The following is a 20,570-nucleotide window of genomic DNA, read 5'->3' as shown; positions in this document are numbered from 1 at the left end:
CGAAATAAAATAAAATTGAATTGAATTGACGAAACGCAGTTCATCCTGATTACGAACCGCTTCGTCATATACCTCTTCCGATATTCCGGTGTTTCCACATCGGATATAGTGCCAACGTTGGCACTTGTCACAAGTGATCGCTCTTGAGTTGGAGTAAATTCTCCTTAAACAAAATAAACACGGAGGCGCAGGCATTTTTCATCGAATATGGTACGACCATGTCCATTCTTGATATTTATATTGTCTTCAATTTTAACGATTGTCACACTTTACCTTTAATTAGTAATTAAAGACATGCTCACTTTATTAGCATTAGTGTAATTATCAACACCAATCAATATTTATGTTATAAATAGCGCACCAGATGTGCAAACATAAGCCGTTGTTGTATACAATTATAACGATTATCACACTTTACCTTTAATTGGTACTTACAGACGTGTTAATCCATTAGGGTCTATTATCAATTACTGTAATAGATAAGATCAATCAGTAGATGTCATAAATAGGACGTATCCAATATACAAGCGTACAAGTCACTTATTCGAGTGTCATACCCCTATTGCAATTATAATATATTTCATCACGCGGCATGTATTAAATTTAATAATTATGTTATAAATTTTTATTACCGTTTTCACCACGCGGTATGTATTAAATTTAATAATTATGTTATAAATTTTTATTACCGTTTTCACTACGCGGCATGTATTAAATTCAATAAATATGTTACACATTTTTATTGCCGTTTTCACCACGGGGCATGTATTAAATTTAATAATTATGTTATAAATGTTTATTACTGTTTTCATCACGCGGCATGTATTACATTTAATAATTATGTTATAAATTTTTATTACCGTTTTCAATACGCGGCATGTATTAAATTCAATAATTATGTTATTCATTTTTATTGCCGTTTTCACCACGCGGCATGTATTAAATTTAATAATTATGTTATAAATGTTTATTACTGTTTTCACCACGCGGCATGTATTAAATTTAATAATTATGTTATAAATTTTTATTACCGTGTTCACCACGCGGCATGTATTAAATTTAATAATTATGTTACAATTTTTTATTTGCCGTTTTCACCACGCGGCATGTATTAAATTTAATGATTATGTTATAAATTTGTATTACTGTTTTCACCACTCGGCATGTATTAAATTTAATAAGTATTAATTTACAACTTTATTAAAATATATTCTGTCGATTAAAGTGAATGTTCGCGTGATGTGTACTGCTTACATAAATAGTTGATGACAACATTAAAATGAATTTAAAATCTGAGAGAAATAATAACTATTTCATTTCCCGTGTTATTTATTTACAAAAGCGAAACACATACTAGCATGTATTTATTTTTAACACATTCATGGTACAATGGTAGCACAGTATTGTAGTGTAGTAGTGTTTTAGAATAATGTACATGACGTAAAAAAACATGTGGGCCGTATGGTCCGCAAATCTGGGCCGTATGGTCCGCAAATCTGGGCCGTATAGTCCGCTAATCTGGGCCGTATAGTCTGGGCCGTATCGTCCATGGTCCGTATACCAACGGGAGGGACCGAAACAGACAGACGGACGGGCTGACATACAGACAGACACAATGAGATTCGTACGGACAGATACTAGAAGTCCAGAAGAGTTCTGGGGCACACTCTGCGTTCTCACATAATGCTGAGTCAGGCACTGAAAACCCTCATGAGCTTGAAATACACACACTTGACTAATTTCAGTTCTAGCATAATGTTCTATATGTATGTATGCTTTTACCTCCGCATTGGAGACATGCGATATCGCATATTTTATATATCCAGACTTTTTAACAGTTTAACAAAATGACAATTTTATAAGAAAACTGTCATAGATTGGAAAAAAATATTATGGATGATATTCAAACAATAATAATACATAATTTTGACTAGCAGTAACACACATTTGTCAAAATTTTATTTTTTAAATGAATAATCATAAATCAAAATTGGAATAAAGCATATGCAACCATTTACTTATAGTTTGGCAAACGCATGTCTTACTGAAAGAGCGTTTAAACTACCATTCAAATAAAAAAACCTGTGTGCTTTAATTAAAGCTTGTTCTCTATTGGTTCTAGTGGTCCCAGGTTGTGTGTGCTTTAAGTAAAGCTTGTTCTCTATTGGTTCTAGTGGTCCCAGGTTGAAACAAGCTTGTTCTCTATTGGTTCTAGTGGTCCCAGGTTGAAACTTGAGGGAAGGCACATTTATTTTTATATCTTTTTTTTCCTTTTTTTGTACAAGTTTAAACACTATTTCAAATATGATAATTTAATAAATTCATTTTGTTTTTAAAAATTACGAAATCTGTGAACAAATCCATTTTTGTGCATGCCAAGAATGATGTCTTTAAAGCCTCAGTCACCACACACTTTCAAATAAATCTACTGCAGAATTGATAAATCATTTTCCTAATATTACAAAAGGGCCATGGTCCCTAAGGAGCTTACCGAGAACCGTAAGAAATAACTACTCTGAGATAGTGGAGTCAAGATTAATTAAGTACTAAACAAAACATAAATATTTAATTTCTAGGCACATTCTTATGTTCAAAATCGACTGAGATTTTATTACAAGAATAATGGCCCTGTAACGCTCCACTGTTTTTTTTATGCGAAAAAAGCGTGCAATGCGCATGGGTTGAAATGTACTCAAGCATGTGACTTTCACTTCAATTCCAACACCTTCTCAAGTTTGAGTTTAACATGCAGTATCATATATTGAAATAATTATGTTCATGGAAGTTGTGTTTTTAAAATCAATAAGTATTTTTTCAGTAAAGTGCAACCGCACGTTTGTAATATGAAGTCCCCACACTGATCAGACACTTTTCTAACCGTTCAAATGCGCGACTGCACTTTACTGAAAAAATACTTGTTTGTTTAAAAAGATCATGATACCTATAGAAAACTCTTAGGAATGAGCGGGCTCTCCACTTTATCCCATAAAAAAATGGTGAAATATTTGAGGTCCTTAAAAATCACGTGGAATAGGCACCGTGACTATAGCCATAAAAGGAAAACTGCACTGCCTTCAGGCAGCCATGTTTTTCAACAGAACAGTACCACTCCATACCAATTTGTTATCCTACTGTGAATACATGTATAGGTCTCATTTTGGTGAGTCCACTTGCAGAGAACTCCATATTGTCATCACAATGGTCGAGTGTATCCAAACAGGAAAATCAGGAATGACACTTTCTGACTTTATGGTATATTTCCTGTCTCCTGTTTGCTCAAATCTTGTTAAGGTGGAAAGTGTCATCCCAGATTAGTCTGTGCAAATCAAAAACGAAATCCTATAAGAATACAATCATGAGCAAACTCAGTAAGTTTGCTACCATAAAGTTTAATTTAGACAGGACAAATTAAGTGATCAATGAAACACATTTAAGTTTTATTGAAGAAGAATAGCAATATAAAAATATGATTACACAAAAACATTTTTTGATGATAGAACACAAAATTAAATGAAGAATATGGTATTTATATAAAGATAAGTAAGACAATTGTTTAATAGTTTTTAACAACATAATGCCACAAAGATTACACCTTACATAACAATTCTTTTTTTTGGCAGATATACAAGTCAAGTTATACAAGACATTTCTTTGATTTTTAAATATTATTTTTGAAGACCAATAATTTAGTATATTGCCGAGAGCAAATGGGCATTTTTTGTGACGTTGCACACTGAGCTTTAAGTGGTTTGAAAGCGCAGTTCTAAGGTGTTACTTTAATATTTAACATTTAACTATGATTGAAATTTACTTATTTATATGAAGTAGTCTTGAACAAATATTCATTAATAAAAAAATAAACATGCAATAAAAACTCTCGAAATTTCATGAAATAGAAAATAAATGGTTTCACAGTAGTTAAGCTGTTGCCAGTCTGGCCTAGAGCGCTGCACTCAGACAGTGTATCCAGTAGAATGATTGCACATGAGCCTGAGACCACATGCACCAGTGTGACTAGACACTGCCCCTGCTGTGAGCAGCCCCATACATGCTTGTGGACTCAAGCGGTTGCACACCAGCTGACGGCAGCACAACCCAACAACAATGCACTAGTTGCTATCACAGGCAGGTACACTATGTCAAGTACAGTAATTATTCAGTTTGTGAAGGAAATTATAACAATATTGTTTATAAATACTTTTCTTCAGAGGTTAACCCATAATAACAACAAATAAGTTACAAGTTCACACATAAGATAGAACGAATAATAATAATAATCCATACTACCACTTCTTTGCAAGTGTAGAATAAAGCATAGATTAAGAGCCTTTTTTGCCAGGATTGTAGTGGCAGGCTAGTAGATATGGGACTCCTCTTCACTGAAATGCCCACTCCGGATGCCACCACCCTGTGTCACACTGGCCCTTGCTTTCACGGCATGTTAGCTACGGATTGGGTAAAACGTGGCATTGGAATGCAACTATTTCAAGCAATGTATCAGAATTGAATTTCCTTGTCACAAGTGGCATCACGCACATATGATGTGAAGCGCTTCAAAAACTTTGGATACTCTCTTTTGTAGACTGCTCTAAGAACAGAGGCAGGTGCCCAGCCGCCAGGATTCACTGAAATTCACGGTTAAAAACAATGCATGACCCTTGCTTGGGGAATACAGATGCATAATACATGTGCGTAAGGTGTCAGCCCAGATTAGCCTGTGTAGTCTGCAGAGGCTTATCAAGGAAGACAATTTCTGCCTAAACTGGATTTTTGTAAAGCAGATACTTCCTTTAAACGAAAAATGCCATAATAGCAGAAAAATGTTGTCCCTGATTAGCCTGTGCAGACTGGTGCAGACTGTTCATGTACACATTGATCACAATAGTTCTCACTAAATATGCCTACAGACAACTCGCCAAGTCCTGAGTTAAAAATACCATGTACATTGTATTTTTTAAAATAGAAATTCAATATTTGAATTTCAAGTACTCAAAGAAACAAGAGGGCCTGAAAGGCCCAAAGTCGCTCACCTGAGATAAAAAGAAATGACCTGTTCTTTGCAGCCCAAGATTTCAATGGAACAAATGTTCTAACCAAGTATCATGAAGAATGAACAACAAATGGCCCCTTGGAGGCCATGTTTTTTTTAACAGACCTGAACCATTTTTTAACTCTTCCAAGATATGTCAAAATTTCATGAAGATTGGGTAAATAATGTGTCTTCTAGACTGTTCACATGTTGTCACTTTATACATATAAAGAAAACTGCCCCACTCCCTGGCGGCCATGTTTATTTCACTGATCACGACCATTTTCAAACTCAACCGAGACATCCACATAACTAATGTTTTGACAAAATTTCATGATGATTAGGCAATACATGTGACTTCTAGAGTGTTCACAAGCTTTTTTACTATATAAATATAAGGAAAAAGACCCCTGCCAGCCATGTTTTTTTACCGATCCAAACCATTATCGAACTCAACTGTCCTATCCAGGTGTGGTAGTGCGGTCTCCTTCACTTACGCATATGAACCGGTCACAGGACGGTTTCAAGTTATGTAACTTTGTAAGCACTTATGTAATGCGGAAATATTTATTTGACAAACTCTTATTTCCGGTCAGGATGAATATACTGACTGGTTGTAATTCAATTAACTAAAGGCGTTCAGTCAGGGACGCCTAAATACACTCAAAGAATTTATTTATAAATGAAAACCAAGGCAGCTTTAACAAAAATAACTAATTTGTATTCCAAGAACTCGGAAAATGAAGAATGATGACAGAAAATTCAGAACAGGTACAAGCCAAGTCTAAAGAATCTTAGTATCTTTACAAAAATGAACAACATACAGCAAATACCTTAATGAATGTAAAAAGAAGTTCAAAATCTGTCAAAAAACTGATATAAATACAAGTTACTGTTAGTCTAGAAAGTGCTTCAAAAATCTAGTTTACAAAATAGGTCCAATTTAATCTAAAGAACAATATTTATGGAGATTAGGAAACTTCAGTGAATCAAATGTAAAAATAAGAAAAATTTACTACAGTTATTGAAATAGAATAGTCTTTCTAATTTAGAAAATGCCAAATAAAAATAATCTAAATAATAAGAAGAATTTAGAAAATAATGCCAAAATGTCTTGATGCTGGTGTTGAAAATAATTTAGAGTTTAATTATTTCAAAATTCCAACCTTTTTCAAGAGCTGTTAACTTTTCAAGAAAGCATCAAGAGGTGTTTTAATCAGCCAAAAACAGCTTATTTTATACAATTCAGAAGAGATCAATGGCAGAGTAGTCAATTTTCCCTCAGAACAGTGCATTTATCAATGATCAATATCTTCCCTAATTCCAAAGCAGAACTAAAAATAGATTACTGAACCAGGTTAATCAAGGGAGATAAATACTGCATAAATACTGCAAAATCATGTACATGTTGTCTTTCTTTCAGTTATCTCTTAGTTGAAAGGCTTATCATAAGTGTTAATAACTAAAACAGTTATGATAACTATGAAAATTCTGTGTTATGAAAAATTACATAACACAGTTAATGTCACGTAATATTGACATAATAAAACCAAACTTTACTACACAGGAAACCAATGTTCTGACCAAATTTCATGAAGATTGAGCAAACTAGAAAGTGTACAAGATTTTACTATCGCCATACATGTATATAGCCATATAAGGATAAATGCCCCGCCCCTTGGCAGCCATGTTTTTCAAGCCAAGGTTACCATTTTTGAACTCATCCAAGATATCATTGGGACAAATCATCTGAGCAAGTTTCATGAAGATTGGAAAATAAATGTGGCCTCTAGAGTGTTAACAAGGTTTTACTATAGCCATTTAAGGAAAAATGCCCTGCCCTCTGGCGGCAATGATTTTCAACCTACCGACATCATTTTCTAACTCGTCCAAGATATCATTGGGATGAATCTTCTAACCAAGTTTTATGAGAATCGGACAATAAATGTGGTCTCTAGAGTGTTAACAAGATTTTGCTATAGTCATTTATAGCCATATCAGGAAAAATGCCCCGCCTCTTGGCAGCCATGTTTTTCAAGCAAACGTAACCATTCTCAAACTCATCCAAGGTATCATTGAAACCAATCTTCTGACCAAATTTCATTAAGATTGGACAATAAATGTGGCCTCTAGAGAGTGAACAAGGCAAATGTTGATGTCGCACAACGGACAACGGACAAAAAGCAATCACAAAAGCTCACCATGAGCACGTTGTGCTCAGGTAAGCTAAAAATGTTGGCAACTAATAGGTTGATTTTATAAAATAAAAGGAAATGAAAGGATTTCTTTTCATGAAAAACTCTTGATACTAGGGGTTTCTAATCTTTTTAGTGGATCAAGCGTTACAACAGTGCATATCATCTATTTCATCATCTGTATGGCTTTGCAGGTGATGATAGTTGCGCAATACACATTTCGACCCATTGCTATTTTCATGATTGGAAGACATTTACCTGAACTGAAACTAAATAATATTTGGTTGAAATTCTGGTAAAAACCCCTTATTTATTATAATATTTTCTTTGAAAAGGCATACATAAAGATTCACAAACTCAACAAATACAGAACTATATTCAAGAAATAATATAATACCTTCAGCAGTATATGATATTTTACACTTGATGTTGTCGCGTGTTATTTTACCATCCACGGGGGGTTCAATAATGGTCTGACACACCATTGCAACATTCATCCCAATACGAACATACTTGTTGGACTGAAACATACACAGATGTGATAAAATTCAGACATTCAAATTAGGCAAACAAAATTGACATTACCACAAAGATATATCTGTCAAAGTTGTTTTGTTTTTAGGGTCAAGATAAAACGAAAGTCTGATTTGATTACTTTTATTTTATCCTTGACCTACAATTGTGACCTTGATTTTCAACATTTGGCCTTGGTGAATTTCACGATAGTTTGGACTTGATAAAATAAAATGACTTGTGTAAAAAAGCTTTTCAATATGTTAGCTGACAATAACTATTTTTGTATAGGTGTGCTTTGAAGTAAAAATAAATAATTATGAAAACAAAGTTGTTTGTGGCAACATATTATTCTGATGTTGTTTGTATATGGTCTGCTCACTTTTGTATTTAATTGCCTAAACCATTTAATAAATCATTGTGTTGAGTATTACTACAGTCACAAAATGATTAATTCACATCAAATTATTTAATAAAATTGCCCTTAAAACAAACTGTCCCAAAAAGGTCTCAAGGCCAACCATATACATGCCAAAACTAAGCAAATCTTTAGCATTGTGTGTGATTTTTTTTTCGATTTGTCTTATATATTATTAATACATGTAATATGCCCAAAACAGAAAGCCATTTTTTGACCAGACAGCTTAAAATCTCATCCCCAGCCACATATACCGTATTTGCCCTCGTATAGCGCGTGGTTTTTTACCTCCAAATTTCAAATTAAAAAGTTTGTGCGCGTTAACATTGATACAACGCTATCCTGGCTGCTTAATTGCAAAAAAATAATGTCATAATCGTAAATATTCATAATAGCCGCCATTTTTTTATTCCAGAAAACTACACCCAGGCTGTCAAGTGACCTTTTTTCAAAAAGTAGGAAAAAATAGGAACTACTTTTGCAAGAAAAGTAGGAAAAAAGTAGGAAAAAGTAGGAAATTTTCCATCAAAAGTAGGAATACATAATACTTATTTTTTAGACACAGGTCCAGGAAACATAGCTTGAAACAGAGCAGGAGTGCCATCACATGTTCTGTATGGATACCCACTTGAAGCTACCTTAAGGGCCCAGAAGATTTCAGCCTTTTGTACCTGTTCCTTGTGTGATGGATGTACTTGCATACAGATAGATTTATCCCCACAACCCTGAGAGCTGCTTGGCTTTTGGGCACTTCCAAACAAACGCTTTTGTGAATTATCATGCATGTATTTCATGTTTTCCTTGTGTTTTTATCCATCTGCATGACTTATAAGTTGATTAGCACCAGAATTACTACAAGATGGACTTCATTCAGACAGTACAATATCTTGCAAACTCATTGCCGGTATCTCTCTTGCACCATGATCCCAGTGTTTTTCCACTGTTGTCCAACTTCTCCATCCATGAAGGGTTAAACTTTGTTTTCCCACTAGGAATTTTAGCACTTATAGTGTATCTATGATAATTAAGTTTCAAGCAAAGCTACCCTGATAAAGAAGTATACATGTAATTAGATTCTGTTCATTTTGGTGTATCATCAAATAAGTGGTTAGAGGTCTTCTGTGTATCAATATAAAAATGGTAATTATATTGTGCATGTTATATCCTTAAGCAGAAGTCCAAATTTATTTAGTGATACACCAACTTGTTGTACAAGATTAATACTAGTATATAAAGCAGTGTAAATGCTCTGCTACAGCTACATTGTGAAACCTTTAAATTGACAATAGGGTGCAGTTATAATGACTTAAGTTACATTCAAAATGACTGGTCATTGCAGAGCAGATTATGCAACTGGAGATAGGACCTTATCACCTGACATCTTTTATGACAGCATTGACTGGGCAATGAAACAGTTGCACTACATTGTTTATTCCAGTTTCAAATAATGGCTTTTACATTATTGATGACTTTGCGGGAGTGTAATAATGCCGTTTAATAATTTTAATACTTCGCTTTAACACCTTGAAGTTACCCCACTAGCTATGGCATCATTAGACAAGAATTGTGTTTGTCCGAAACACAATGCCCACTATTGCGCAGCTTTGAAATAAAATTTCAATATATCATTTGGCAGGTTTAGAAATTATCTCCCTTTTAAAGCTTATTACTTCCCTTGGATTGTATTTTTTAACTTTTGACCTTGAAGGATGACTTTCACCTTTCACCACTCAAAATGTGCAGCTTCATGAGATACACATGCATGCCAAATATCAAGTTGCTATCTTCAATATTGCAAAAGTTATGGCCCATATTAAAGTTTTCGGACGGACACACACACAGACAGACAGACAAACGGACTGTCAGTACAACTGCAATATGCCACCCTACCGGGAGCATAAAAATGTCTCAGGGCATTTAGGCTCTGTGCATTTATCTTTAATTACTAAACATGATGTACCTATGATATCAATAGAACATCATATCCGTTGTCATGTAATACAGAATTTATTACATTATATTTGTAAATGATAAAAACTCGGCAAAGCATCAGTTTTATCTTTTTTCCAATAACTTGTGTAATAAATTCCATATTACATAACCACTCATACAAAACATGTATCTCTATATCTCTACATTCCAAACAGCAATATCATGTAAACATGCATAAGGTTTGGTCAAATTGTTGTCAATGGAAACAAAATAAAACTGGAATAAACAATGGGTTCCCTCAGCTCTTGCATCACTGGGAACTGTGTAAGGCAGTGAAGTCTGCAGTGTACAAATGCTAAGGAAGTAAACAAGGCACTATTGTTACTTCAAAAAAAAACTTGTCAATAATTTTAAAACTTACATAAGAAATAAATATTTATGCTCCTGAAGAGGTGCTAGCAGACAGTCAGCATGGGTTGTTAGGTCTCATCTAGATGAATGCACATTAACAGGGATACAGTCATGCCATAGATTCATTCATCCTGCAAGTTTACTAAATAAACTCTTTAAAAAAAAAATATTCTCCATTGAAAATGAAAAAGTAGGAATAGTAGGAAGATTTGGTAAAAAAATATGAAAAAGTAGGATCCTGATGAAAAAGTAGGAAATAGTAGGAAAAAGTAGGAAAAAGTATGACCGCTTGACAGCCTGTACACCCTATGATCTTACAGATTGAAGGGGCCGTTGTAGAAACAACAAAAAGTCGGCAACGGCAGATATGAACGGGGTAGCATTAGTTATTTACAAAAAATAAAATGTTAAATAAAGTATGGGAACATTTATTTGTCTGTGTTTGTGCACTTCAACTGCCATTTTCGGTCCGATTAGGCAGCTTATGTCAGACTGGTAAAAGTATTTAGTCTTTTTTGCAGGTAACCGTAGGTGTGAACAGGGACTTCCTAAGTGTTTTCCAGTTTGGTCCAGGTTTTTGGCGCCTTCATTGTTCATCACATTCATGCCTTTGTAGTGCGACAAACAATAACCCAACTTGTCCAACATAATAGACTGCCATTTTTACGTCAATACTGACATACATGTATCTCAACAACTGTAGCCCTGTCTCCCATGCGCCACGAAAATTTTATTCAGCATTCAAATTTAAAGCCCATGCTTTCCCCAAGGAAATGAACATGAATTTTTATTTTCTCACTTTTTTCACGAAATGATGGTGGTCTGTTAATCTGTTGCTAGAAAATTACAAAATTGTCAGAAAAGTATAGTGCTATGCAACTCATGCTCCTAATCATAATGACGCTTCCTATGTTGAATGCTTAATTAAGCTTTACAATGCCCCGGATTATTGGATTGCGCAATAGTAGAATGGCAGCCATTTTTGGTCCGATTTGGTGGTTTTATTGTTTTTTAAAGATTTTTTTCTGCATTTTTGCATTAATAAAACAGCCTGCGCGTTACACATGTTTGCGCGCTATACACAATAAAATTCAGTATGTTCAGTAGGATGCCACAATTTTAATTCACATTGAATGCCTTTCCAGTACTTTAAGATGCTGAATCTGTACAATAGCCTTGTTGTAATACATACTTATCAAAAGATACATTACAAACAATTCTTGTTGTCAAAAAATGCTATGTAAGTTTTCTAAAAGATCTTTAGAGATTATCATCAAAGCAGGCATTTAATCCCAACCATGTAACACTAAAAATCAACAAATATTTCGTAAAATAAAATTAACACATAACAAATCAATGTTTCTTATAGCTTAGCCAAAATTTCAATGCTAGATGGGGTCTGGTAACATACCGGTACATAGATTTAACTAGATTCAAAATGCTCTTTTTTTCTTCTACAATTTCCAAACATTTACGAGTGAACGCGAGATTGGCTTAGGGCAGTGTCTGGAGCACGATGTAGTTCTCATGAAAAGCACCAGGTTTCCACACTGCCCGAAGCCAATTTGGCGTCCTATCGTAAATGTTTGGATATTTTTGCAGGAAATTAACATGGAATACGTTGTCACACAAACACTAACAAGAGCAACGCATAACGGGTGCCACGCTCGGCTATGGGTGCAGTTTTGAATAAATGAAAGCTTGTCAGATTATTTTTTTTATAGAGGTCACAGTGACCTTGACCTAGTGACCCCAAAATGGGTGTGGCGTGTGGAACTCATCAAGGTGCATCTACAGATGAAGTTTCAAAGTTGTAGGTGGAAGCACTTTGATTTAAGAGCCAATGTTAAGGTTTTAGCACAACACGGACGGCGGACGTAAGACGACGAGCTGGCTATGACAATACCTCGGGCTTTCTCCGAAAACGCCGAGCTAAAAATGACCATTTTGTATCTGGATGAACCTATGTTACAATTCCACATCTAGAATGAAATTTTGGTTATTGATTAAAGGAACACTGATTTTTTATGGATAAACATTATTTTACTAAATATTCGTTGATTTTGAGTGTAAATGAGGCTTTAAAATGTAATTCAACAAAGCCAAAAAGGGTGAAAGCTTTTTTTTCATGTACTGTAGATTGTGAAACAGTGCCAAATTTTTTATTTTATTTTTTAAACAAGACATTTATACACTTTTCAGAGCGATACAGATTCAGCTTCTTTAAATAAAACAAGGGCTGTTTGTAAAACATGCATGCCCCCCATATGGGCTGTCCGTTGTAGTGGCAGCCATTGTGTGAGAAGTTTTTTGTCACTGTGACCTTGACCTTTGACCTAGTGACCTGAAAATCAATAGGGGTCATCTGTGAGTCACGATCAATGTACCTATGAAGTGTCATGATCCTAGGCAAAAGCGTTCTTGAGTTATCATCCGAAAATCATTTTACTATTTCGGGTCACCGTGACCTTGACCTTGTGACCTCAAAATCAATAGGTGTCTTCTGCGAGTCATGATCAATCTACCTGTTAAGTTTCATGATCCTAGTCATATGCGTTCTTGAGTTATCATCCGAAAACCTTTTTACTTTTTCGGGTCACCGTGACCTTGACCTTTGACCTAGTGACCTCAAAATCAATAGGGGTCATCTGCAAGTCATGATCAATCTACCCATGAAGTTTCATGATCCTAGGCGTATGCATTTTTGAGTTATCATCCGGAAACCATTTTACTATTTCTGGTCACCGCGACCTTGACCTTTGACCTAGTGACCTCAAAATCAATAGGGGTCATCTGCGAGTCATGATCAATCTTCCCATGAAGTTTCATGATCCTAGGCGTATGCGTTCTTGAGTTATCATTAAAAAACCATTGTACTATTTCGGTTCACCGTGACCTTTGACCTAGTGACCTCAAAATCAATAGGGGTCATCTGCGAGTCATGATCAATGTACCTATGAAGTTTCATGATCCTAGGCCCAAGCGTTCTTGAGTTATCGTCTGACAACCACCTGGTAGACGGACCGACCGACAGACCGACATGAGCAAAGCAATATACCCCCTCTTCTTCGAAGGGGGGCATAATAACAAAGCAAACCAAAATAGCGAAAAACTAGAACAGTCATCAAAGATGAAAATACCCCCACCACGGCTAGTAGGTGCACAACTTGAGTATTAGTAAAATTAGTCCCAATATTGTTTCATTCACCTATTCAAATTGAGCACACAGATATCTTCATGCAGACTTTCTTCATTTATGGGGGAATAATGAAGCTCATGTTGCATAACTTACAGGAATTTTTTCATGTGAAGTAGAGTAGTTGACAACAATCCAGAGGTCTGGCTCCTCATCCGTGTCGCCCTGCACGTGGCGAATATGGGTCCAGAACAGGGCGTCCCGCTGTGAGGCCGGCCACACTCGCTTGATGATGTTGTGGCACAAAAACGTGTCCTCTGAGAGCCACTCCACCACTGAGCTGCTGTCCAGAGTAACTAACAAAGGACCAAACATTAAGATTGAGTTCTGAGAAAACTTGGCTTCATGAATGGATGTTAAGTGTTTTCTCAGATTAGCTAGCGCAGTCCACACAGGCTTATCAGGGACAACACTTTTCGCTTTTATTGTATTTTTTGTTTAAAGGAAGGCCTTTTTTCAAATGAAAATCCAATCAAGGTGGAACTTTGGTCCAGAGCCAACACTTAACACACATGCCTTAAGCCCAATTTTCCCAGAATGCAGCACATATAAAGTACAGTTGTGCCACATGACAAATTACTGAAGATACATACCACACACATCTTCACTGTAGTGTCAGATCAAAGTTGCCAATCTATTAAAAAAGTTACTGCAGAAGCACTTCAATGAGCATGGTACAAATTTGCATGATTTCAATGGCTTAAATTTTAAAGTATTTGAAAGTTGTATGACTACCGGTAGTAACTTTTTACCAACCATACATTCGCGGCCATAAGTCGACCTAAAAACGCTCCCAAAATTGGCCTTAAAAGTCAACTTGACTTACGGATGAGGTACTTAATAAAAATATAAAAAATCCATATTTCTGGGCTGTTTTTTAAGTAAAAAATCTCCAGAGAAGTGGAATGATATGACTGTTTATGGTAAGGCGACTCATCTTTTACTTAAATGTCCGCCGATAACAAAATACTCATGTTTACATTGGTTTTTATTTCACTAATCTTCGTAATAAGTCCAAATAAAAACATGTAAAAATAACTTCGTAAATATTGATTATTTGTGACACATGGTAAAGTGGCGAATATTATACATAGCAATTAGTTGTGTTGATACATTGTACCTGGTTTACTAAGAACAAAAAGAAAAAACGAGCCGCTGACCCTTGTACCCATTTAAAGTTAATCCGTGTAAATACAAACTGTCAACAGGTGCAGGTGTCTTAATGCCACCAATTATTGCTTCTTGGCCTTTTGACTAAGATTAAAGTGTTAAGTGTCGTGTTGAAATCCTTTTGATCATTTGTCTTTATTGAGTCACGCCTAAAATAGTTATCCGATAATGATATATACAAAGGTTCTGCTACAAACTACTTCTGACAAATCAAAAATAATTACTCGATCATTGGATACGCCTTTGACCAATCGTTATTGTTCAACTTCACATGGGTTTTTTTTTTATTGAATGAAGGTGTGGTTTCGTTAACTTATTCACAACTGTCCCACAATTAACGCATAATTGTATCGTAAATAAATAGATCTTATCTGAGTGCAGTTTTCATTCATTGTTTGATTATAATAAAATTGCGCACTCATCCTGGATTATTAAAAAGTTTGATTGAACATGGATACACAATAACTTTGGATTATCTGCTAAGTATTAATCAGATAAGACTTTTTTCAGAATGCAGAAAATATTCCTCAGGTATTTAATGATAATAGAACTAACGCATTTGGCGACAGATTACTGGAGTCATGTAAAGCTCGTGATTTACGAATATGTAACAGTCGAATAGAGAGCAATGCGAGTGTTGGCAAATTTATGTGTTTCACGCGTAATGGCGAAAGCGTTGTTGATTATTTACGAGCAAGTTACAATTATTTTGACCATGTAATGAATTTCTGCATTCAAGATTTTACCGAATTTTCGAATCAATACCACTAACATTTGAATACAAAAATATCTGCTCATTATATAAATGCTGAAAGTTATAACGCTAAATGGGATAATAATTTTGATTTGTGAAATAAATATATTTGTTCTAAATAATGAATGACATGTTATTATAATTTTGAACAATAAAATATATTTTTCATGATAATACATGATTGAAATAATGAATGTTTTGTTTTATATTCTTATTAATATTATCCAAAAAAATGTCAACTGCCAGTACAAAAGCCCTCAGAACCATGACTAAAACATCACTTTAACATGTCCAAGATATTGAGGAAATTTACCCATTCAACTTATGGCAGAGTCAAGGGAAAAAACAAAGTTTTTCTAGCTACATTATACCCCTCCACTTATGGCCGAGGTAGACTTATGGCCGCGAATGTACAGTATTTGAAAAGAATAATCAGACAAATTACTAACAAGAGGGCCTGATGGCACTTTATTGCTTACCTGAATTCATAGACACAAATTGTTACAGAATTAACCTGATAGAAGGTACTTTATTAACAAGAGAACAATAGGATAGACAGGAATTAACAAGAAATGTTTCCATAGAGTATGGATAGCCCCACACTCCACTTTTAAAACGCTGCTTATATCAAACACAAGCTGTTTATGGTCAAATTTGATTTTTGACCTTTAAGTTAGAAATTGACCTTTAGAGAAAAGGACAGGTTACACACCTGACACTCAGTTTCTTCTAGGAAGTAATTTGTGGTAAGTTGTCTTAAACTTGAGTGATGAATGAAAACTACAGCCTGGACAAGCTGTTTATAGCCAATAAGCCCCGAAAATGTTAAGGTAAATATTCTAACAAAGTTGCATCAAAATTGGTTCACAAATGTGGCCTCTAGAGTGGTTACAAGGTTTTTTCTAAGATTTGACCTAATGAACTAGTTTTTGAAGGCACATGAGCCAGATAGGAACCTAGCTTAGTCATTGTATACTTACATATTCTGACCAGTTCGCCAGATTAAGTTAAAGATGTGGCCTCTATAGGGGTAACAAGGTTTTACTAAGATTTGACATGTAACCTATTTTGTAGACACGTGACTCAAATTTGAAGTTGGCATGGATATTGTCTAAAAGAAAATTGTGGCAAACTTATATCAAGATTGGATGAAAAATGTGGCCTCTAGAGTGGTAACAAGCTAAAAGTTGACAACACACGCCACACCTGACACTGTACGCCCCTGTACATATGGTGGTTACCGTAGCTCACCTTGAAACCTTGAGTACTTAGTGTTCAAGTGAGCTTATACAGAAATTTGTTTGCTTTCAAGGTAATACCATGAATAATTTTTTTCAGTAAAGTGGTAAATGGTTTATATTTTCCAGAAAAAGCCATTGTATTTTTATTTTTTTCACTTACGTAAAAAACAGAAAACAAACAAATGTCTTCTGTAATTGGCGAAAACAAGTATAATTAAATGTCTCCAGTTGCCAATTTTGACCAGAGTTGCATGATCTCAGCAAACTTTGTACAATACCTTTATTTCATTTAACTAACCAAATATCGCAGCTCTAGAACATGAGGTTCCAGTTATTTCAAAATTTAATTGCTTCTTTAAGTCTATATGACTCATGTGAACTCTGAAAAGTAACTCCAGGAGTGTGATTTGAATAATGTGTGTAGGGTACCACTACACGATGTTACATATATCATTAACAAGAAGAGAAAAAAGTTTCAATTTTGTCAAATATGCAGTGGAATATAAACATTTGACTAACTTTGACAGACAGTCATCTCAAGAACCTTACAGTTAAGTTTTACAAATCCACCAAACATATTTACTTTGAAGTCAATTGTAAATGACAGGATCCACAATAACCGACAGCCATCTGTTCTAACAGCAAGTCACACTCAGGTGAGATAGGAACATGATAAATAGAGCATAACAGGTTACTGTCCCAGCGTTTTGTAATATATCAGGCGAGGCTTAGAATAATATAACGGCGAGGCTTGCCGAGCCGTTATTTTATTCTGCCGAGCCTGATATATTACAAAACGATGGGACAGTAACCTGTTTTTCTGTTTATCGTACCACATTTTCCTAAAAATTTGTAAAACAATCCATTTTTTATATTTAAAATGTACGGATCCCAGCTGATTTTGCTGATCCAGCTTTTACACAATGACATATATGTAGCAACAGCGTTCGAAAAGACGACACGAATAATCGCCTTTTTTAAACATCATATAGAGCAAAAAAAGTTGTTTGCACTACGAATGGGAAGAGTACACCTGCTTTAATTGTAAACATCTTGAATTGGAGATAGGAATGGACTGCAGCAACATATTTAATCAAAGAACACACTTCACCGAATAGTTTGGAGACGCCATTTTGGAGATGTGTATTGAAATTGACATTTTGATGATGGTGTCAACTGTCAATATTGACATAAGCGTGTTAAATCGTTTGTTTAAATAGTTGAGGATTAGTATACAGAAATCATTTGTCTTGACTTTCTGTGCAAAACTTGCGAGTGCAATGACTATATCAATATTTAAGATTTATTTTCCCATTGATGACGTCATTTAACTTCTGTAGTGAGGGCTGTGGTGTTTTTAAAAAAATAAACGTTTTTGTGATTTATGACTTTAAACTAGAATAAAATATTATGTTCTTGGTATCAAATTGTTTGTTTTGTTGAACCTGATTCATGTTGATAGAAATTGTTGGCTTTATTGCGAATCCCAAGTATCTCCAAACATTGACTGATATAAGAACTTTCTGTTGACCATGATATAAACAAGGGACAAAATTGTCACAAAACCAGGTTTTCATTGTGAAAAAAAAAATCTGATAAAGGGAGAAAACTCAAACTGAACTTTTGAAATGAACAAACAAAATTAACCCCCTTTGTAAGTTTGTTTTTAAAAAATTATTTCGCACGACACACCGTCCAATGATGGTGAACAAATGTGCCAAATGATTTTAAAATCTGACAATGAACGCCATAGTAATGGCCCGGACAAGCTTGTTCCGCCCGCCCGCCAGCCCGCCCGCATTCGCCAATCTAATAACCAGTTTTTTCCTTCGGAAAACCTGGTTAAAAAATATATCAGGTAAGGTTATATCAGGCAGATATCAATGCCGTTGTATGATAATACATAGTATGCCCAAACAATTTGATGAAATGGATCAGATAAAACCTTCTTCTCTCTTCTTAAAGAGTGAAAACAAATTGTGGGCAGATTGACAAATATCAAAATACCAATTTACCAAGCCATCTCTAAGGGCATAGTTGAATAAGTTTACTGAGAATTACTATTTAACATACTGCACACAACAGACACACAATATGAATACATTAATTCTAGTCAATGTACAGTAATACAGTAAAGAGATGCTTACCTTCCCAATCCATTCTGTATTTGATATTCCAGAAATGTGAGCACACTTCGTGGCCAGTAATACCCTGCAACAAACCGAAAGAGCCTGACATCAGACATACCTTGGCAGGCCCAGCCAGCAAGCAAGAATAGTGTACACAAAATCTAGATAAGAAAGTCTGCATCAAAGCCGTAAGTGAAACCTTTCAGACCCCAACTTATATGTTTTAATAAAAATGGCTATTTCTTTTATCTGAGCCTTGGTTATATCTATACTATTTAAATTAAAAATACTAAAACAACTTTAAATCAATAATAAAATTAAGCTGCGACAGTTCGATATACCTTTTCTTGTCACATTACTCAGAAACAGTTAATTTTCGAATAGATGCACTACAAGGCATTTATATTGCAGAGGACACTTGGCAAGTACAGACTAAAATTTGACTCACATAAATGAACATCACAAATTTAGCGTAAGCCACTACAGAGGGTGACTATCACAACAAAATATTGTGTAGAAAACAACAGATGCAAGCTCTATCATTTGGAAGCCTTGTTATTTTATCGCTTTATTTCCAAAAATCTTGCATCAAAAATTGGTCTCGTTGCAATCAATGTTGCACACACAAAATTGTAGAATGAATTGTCAAAAATGCAAAAACAAAAATGGGGACAAATATCAAATTTCTTGAAATTTAAAGAGTACGAATCAAACTTTAATTATAATCTGCTTTCTGATTGGTTTAATCAAATATGGCACTACTTTCTTAGCCAATCGATGAAATAATGCATTTGTGATTTTTATCTTTATTGAAGAGTACTTGCTTTGTTTTCCACAATGCATTGTCTGATGCAGGAAAAAGTTTGGATTGCCAACTTAAGTCAATCATGGATATTGCGTTGATATGTTAAAAAGTGTATGAGCTTTTAATTGGAAAAATGTGTATATATGGACAGATTTTGTAAACAGACAAACAAGCAGATGTCCATGGTGATTCCAGAATCAAAGCAAAAGGCCAGGGGACACAAATATGTTAAAACTGCACTAGTCTTGCAGGAAGAGTGCCTTTTAATTATGTGTAAACAATAAATATTTTAAGGGTCTGATATGACTTATTATCCAGGACATCTGGTCACAAATATGTCATGTCTTTCAAAACAGAAAAGTGGATTAAGTTGTTGGTTTATGCCAATGTAATCTCCAGTTTAAGCAGTGAAGCATGTTACTACATGACAAAAAGAATTAATATATCTTTACAAATATTTTGCGAACAGCATGTTGTGGCCTTTTCAACTTTTTTATCTCTGACATTTTGCTGATGAAATTCTGACTGTCTGACATTAAGCAGAGAGAATTTATGTTGTTTACAAAAAAATCACCCCACGGTTAGATAATGCTCTAAACAACCAATACATTATAAATCCAGTATAACCCGCTTCTTTATAATGCGGAATCCAATAATACACCAGTGGGTCTTTAACATGGCATGTTTCATTTAATTGTTATTTATTAAAAAAATGTATTTAATTATTGTCTCCTAAAATGCAATTGAAAATGTATCAAGCAAAGAGAAATTAAATAA

General features: G+C 34.7%; 1 protein-coding gene across 2 annotated transcripts in view; it reads right to left on the bottom strand.

Moving 5' to 3' along the window:
• Positions 1 to 3,425: 3,425 nt before the first annotated feature.
• LOC127879520 (ceramide transfer protein-like) overlaps positions 3,426 to 20,570 on the bottom strand; it is a 55,354-nt gene continuing 38,209 nt past the window's right edge. For both annotated transcript variants that reach the window (XM_052426414.1, XM_052426415.1), the window contains exons 10-13: positions 19,007 to 19,070; positions 13,791 to 13,990; positions 7,622 to 7,745; positions 3,426 to 4,625 (exon numbers count right to left, since the gene is read on the bottom strand). In XM_052426414.1, coding sequence (XP_052282374.1) covers positions 4,498 to 4,625; positions 7,622 to 7,745; positions 13,791 to 13,990; positions 19,007 to 19,070 — 516 coding nt within the window. In that variant the 3' untranslated portion in view covers positions 3,426 to 4,497. The remainder of the gene's footprint in view (positions 4,626 to 7,621; positions 7,746 to 13,790; positions 13,991 to 19,006; positions 19,071 to 20,570) is intronic.

This window comes from Dreissena polymorpha, chromosome 4 (genome assembly GCF_020536995.1).
Source record: "Dreissena polymorpha isolate Duluth1 chromosome 4, UMN_Dpol_1.0, whole genome shotgun sequence".
NCBI lineage: Eukaryota > Metazoa > Mollusca > Bivalvia > Myida > Dreissenidae > Dreissena > Dreissena polymorpha.
The sequence above is the reverse complement of the archived record's forward strand: the minus strand, read 5'-3'. Positions and strand labels throughout refer to the sequence as shown.